Genomic DNA, 4,581 nt, shown 5'->3' with positions numbered 1-4,581 from the left:
CCAACATCAGGCAGGCCACTTCTCTTCCTGTGTTCAAGTCTGCTAAAAACACATCTGTTTTCTCTGGCATTTCACACAGTGTGATTAGTATATTTTGTTCTGTGTTCCTATGTTTTTAATGCTTTTAATTTTTCAGTATTATCATTAGTGTGTTATTTTTTTCCATTAATTTACTCTCTTTGATGTTATTGTTAAGCACTTTGATAAAAGTTTTAAATGTGATTTATAAACAAAGTTGACTTGACTATTGTTGCCAGCAACAGTCACACAGACAACAAGAAACACTAGACCAGCCAAATGGCAACGTCTCCATCTTTATAAAGGTATCTGATGACACCTGCTGATGACTTGGATCAGGTATGTTCCATTAGTGGCACATGGCTGCTACGAATCATTTTAATTGCAATGGAAGCAGTGACAAACACACTGTTTCTGCAGTTTGGTCACATTTTTTGTGAAAACAATCTTGATACTGTGAAGTTTGGTAAGATTTAAAGAAGCAGACGTTCTGAAATGCCTGTATGACGAGTGTTTAAGGTGTACCTTCTGTATGATCACCGACCTGCCAGAGTGAGGTTGCTCTGCACTGTTCCCACACTGTTGCTGGCGTTCAGCATGATGTTCCCTGATAAACGACTCAGCGTGACCCTCAGCGTGTGATTGTTCAGCCAGGGGTAGCTTTGTGAGTCCAGGATGAGGAAGTCGGTGGTATTGGCCACCAGCTGCCCTGCCTGGTCGACAAATGTGATGGTGGCAGGGGGGTTGGATCGTACCAAGGCAAAAAGGACCAGGGAGAGTCCGGGGTCTGAGGTTTCGCTGTAGTGGGCATTAATCCTGAGGATTTCTGGCTGGACTGTGACACAGAGAGGAGAGGAGCAGCTGTACTGACTGACAACTGAAATGAGATGGATCTACTTACAGTCCCTGGAATCCGTCACCCAGACTCACACTGGACGTTGAGCATGACCGTGGCGTTGTAACTTTTCCCCGTTCTTGGGTTTGATGCGACACACACCAGTTCCCTGTCCCACTTTCTGGCGTGCAGGGAGAAGGTGCTGTTGCGACGTGTACCTGGTCTCAAGACCTCAGAATCTTTGCGGGACGTTGGCGCCAGACGTCCTCGGTTCTGGGGTCGCTCTTTCTGCTGCTCTCCGTTCAGGTACCAGGTCAGCAAAGGAGGGGCTCGGGGGTCCCAGCCATCCGACTGGCAGCTGAATCTGTGCGTCATGTTCTCCTGAAGAGTCACAGCTGCCTGGTGCCGCCCGTCAATTTTTGGAGCGGGCTCAATTTTACCTGCGTTTAATAACAGATGACATCACTGACAGGTATTTCATGAACCAAAGACAAGATGTTGAGATTGCCTTTACACGTTCTGTTAGATTGTATCGGTCGTGATGTGGGTCATTATTCAGAGTGAAAGAGGCCCTGAGAAAACTTGGACTTCAATATTACTTTTAGTAAGGTATGTGGTGATGTTTAACAAGATCAGTTTTCTGGCTGAATTTTAGTCCTTAAGCAAAACAAGCATCATGTTCAAATGTCCGGTGTTCACATTTATCCTACCTGTCCAGGACAAGGCCAGGGTGTTGAAGAACACAACGGCTGAGCCCGATGTCCAGGTTCTGAGGCCCACACTCTCCATGCTGACCAAAGCACCCACTCACAAGTGCACAACTACCTGCTTAGACAAGAAATTACCTCATTTATTCAATAAATATCTTAATATTGTGCATTTTAACTACAATCCTAATTCAGTAAATGTTGTGACGTTGTGCCAAATGTGCATAAAAACACAATTTAATGATAAGCATGTTTCACAAACCCATGTGTTATTAACAGAATGTAGTAAACACACGGAATGTTGAAATTAAGAAATTGTACTTTTAAAAAATAATAATGTAAAGTTGAATGATGGCAACACATCTCAAAACAGTGAGGCTGAATCTCTTAGATGTAAAGACGAGCAGATGTTTACCAGGCTGAGAAACACTGTAGCTAAAAATAGCAGAACAATTTCAGAATAATGTTGTTCGGCATACATTAGGAAGACTTTGAACATCCAATCATCTACAATTCATCACATCACCACAAGATTTCAACAATTTGGAGAAATCTCTGAGCTCAAAGGATGAGGCTGAACATCGATACTGGATGGTCGTGATGTTTGGGCCCTCAGGGGCCACTGCATTAAAAACTGTTTGGGTTCTTTTCTGGGCTCAGGAACACATACACAGATCCTTGTCTGTAAACACAGATCACAGTGCCATCCACAAATGCTGCTTAAAGCTCTATCAGGCAAAGAAGATTCAGAACCACTGCTGCTTACTCTGGACCACAGCTCATTTAAATTAAACTGAGGCAAAGTGGAGAACTGTTCTATGTTCTGATGAATGTACTAAACAGGAGAGGGATCACCAGGCGTGTTATCAGTGCACAGTTCATAACCCTGCCTCTCTGATGGTGCATTAGTTCCTGTGGCATAGGCAGCTTGCACATCTGGAAAGGCACCATCAATGCAGAAAAGTATATACATGTTTTAGAACATCTGCTCCAGTTCAGTGAAGACCTTGCATATTTCAGCAAGACAAAGCTAAACCACATTCTGCATCCATTCCAACAGATGCTGCATCGTCCTGCCTAAAGTCATAACTTCTTACCACTTCAAAACATTTGATGCATCAGGAAAATAAAACTCAACAAAGAAGACGCAGGACTGTTGAACAACAGCTAGAATCCTACATTGTTCCTTTTTGATAAATCCTCTATTTAGGGTCGGCTTGGGTTTCCTGAGCTGTCCCTTAGTTATGCTGCTATAGGCTTAGACAGCTAGAAGACAAAGTGACCACGTCTTTTCACTCTGCTACTGTCTTTACTTACTCTGCTCAACCTGTTCTGTATTTGTAATTATTTTTTCTATCCTTAACATGTGTTTTTGTCTTTCAGGTACACGTGCACCTACATTTGGACCTACCATTCTGTGTTCGTTTGTCTCTACTTTCTGTCCTCTCCAACCCAGCCGGTCAAAGCAGATGGCCGCTTGTCCTGAGCCTGGTTCTGCTGGAGGTTTCGTCCTGTTAAAAGGGAGTTTTCCTTTCCACTGTTGCCACTGTGCTTGCTCAGGATGGGAGACTGCAACGAAGTGATGATTCAACGAGTCTGCTGGTTTCCTTAGATAAAGAACTTTTACTAATTGGATTTTCTATGTATGTGAATGTTTCTGTTCAGTGCCTTGAGACAGCGTTGTTGTGTTAGTGCTTTATAAATAAACTGAATTGAACTGAATGGGACATTCACTCAGAAACTCCAACAAATGGTCTCTTGACTTCCTGGTTTACAGACTGTTGTTAAAAGCAGACGGGTTGCTTCACTGTTGTAAACATGGACCTGTCCCAACTTTTTTGAGATGTGTTGCTGCCATCTAACCCAAAATGACCCTTTTTCTAAATGGTACAATTTTAATCTCGAACATGTGGTATGTTTACCATGTTCTGCTGTGAACAAAATATGTTTATGAGATCTGCAAAACGACTGCATCTGTTTTTATTTACATTTAAAAAAAAACATACCAGCTCCTTTTTGTAAATCACAATACCTAACCAAGTCAGCAGTTCAGAGTCATACCTGGAGGCTCCACACATTTTACACAAGTTGAATTGTTTTAGGGTGAACAATCGGAGGAACCTGTGTCTGATAGATTTCCATTTCTGCTCAGGCAGTTTGGATAGTTGTGCATCAAAATACTTGAACTACATGAAGATCAAGATCTTAGTGAACAGATTCTATTTGGATTCATGCATCGAGGAACTTCAACAAAGGAAAAAAGCATATTGACATGGCTCTCACTGTTTAGTAATTCACTGGTTTTGTAGCTCCAATCTGCAGAGTAGGCCTTCATCACAATAAAAAACCCTGCTTGGACAAATGTGCACACAGAGTGAAAAGGAGGGGGCGATTAGTAGCTCACTCGCTCTGTGTGGGTCATGTGATCTGCGGGAGTACCTTGAAAGATAGCAGGAAATGAGGCATCAATATAGCAAATGTAAACTACACATTCATCAGATACAGAAAGTCCTCCATCACATGCATACGAGTGTTGCTGACAGCTGCACGAGGCTTTGTGCTGATAATCAGAGCAAAAAGATGTGTAGAGCAAAACTACTCGTCAACACAGACACTGCATGCAGACCTTTGTGCTGACATTTAGAAGAAGTGAAGCCTTCTACAATAAACACAGTGCTACCTCAGTCCTTGGTGCAGATTTGGTCCTGATTCAGCCTGCAGGAGCGCCATGGCAGAGAAGGAGGAGAGGAGGGAGAGTGGAAGAGGAGATGAGAGGCAGCCTTTCCCTGACTCACTTGTTCTCCCATCTGTGTCCACTCACACTCATACACACACTCATGTTGCTCTCTGCAGGACACGGCAGGCTCCAGCTGCAGCTTCCACGGGCTGGCTGACGCAGGCAGTTGTGGTGTCGCCTCTCTGAAGAGCTGAGGAGGGAGACTGAGAAAGATGGAAGGGATGCGAGCGAAGGAGTAGAAAGAAACAGTAGATTTTAAAGGGGTATGAGCAGCGAGAGAGAAA

At 43.4% G+C, this 4,581-nt stretch overlaps 1 protein-coding gene across 1 annotated transcript in view; it reads right to left on the bottom strand.

Annotated features, from left to right (window-relative positions):
• Positions 1-4,334, bottom strand: part of LOC119411157 (transmembrane protein 25) — a 10,745-nt gene extending 6,411 nt beyond the window's left edge. Inside the window, 4 exon segments of the mRNA XM_037678089.1 lie at positions 527-853; positions 949-1,293; positions 1,564-1,681; positions 4,241-4,334. Coding sequence (XP_037534017.1) covers positions 527-853; positions 949-1,293; positions 1,564-1,642 — 751 coding nt within the window. The 5' untranslated portion in view covers positions 1,643-1,681; positions 4,241-4,334.
• Positions 4,335-4,581: the final 247 nt, after the last annotated feature.

The sequence above is a fragment of the Nematolebias whitei genome, chromosome 6 (assembly GCF_014905685.2).
Source record: "Nematolebias whitei isolate Nwh7 chromosome 6, NemWhi1, whole genome shotgun sequence".
In the NCBI taxonomy this organism is placed as follows: Eukaryota; Metazoa; Chordata; class Actinopteri; order Cyprinodontiformes; family Rivulidae; genus Nematolebias; species Nematolebias whitei.
The sequence above is the reverse complement of the archived record's forward strand: the minus strand, read 5'-3'. Positions and strand labels throughout refer to the sequence as shown.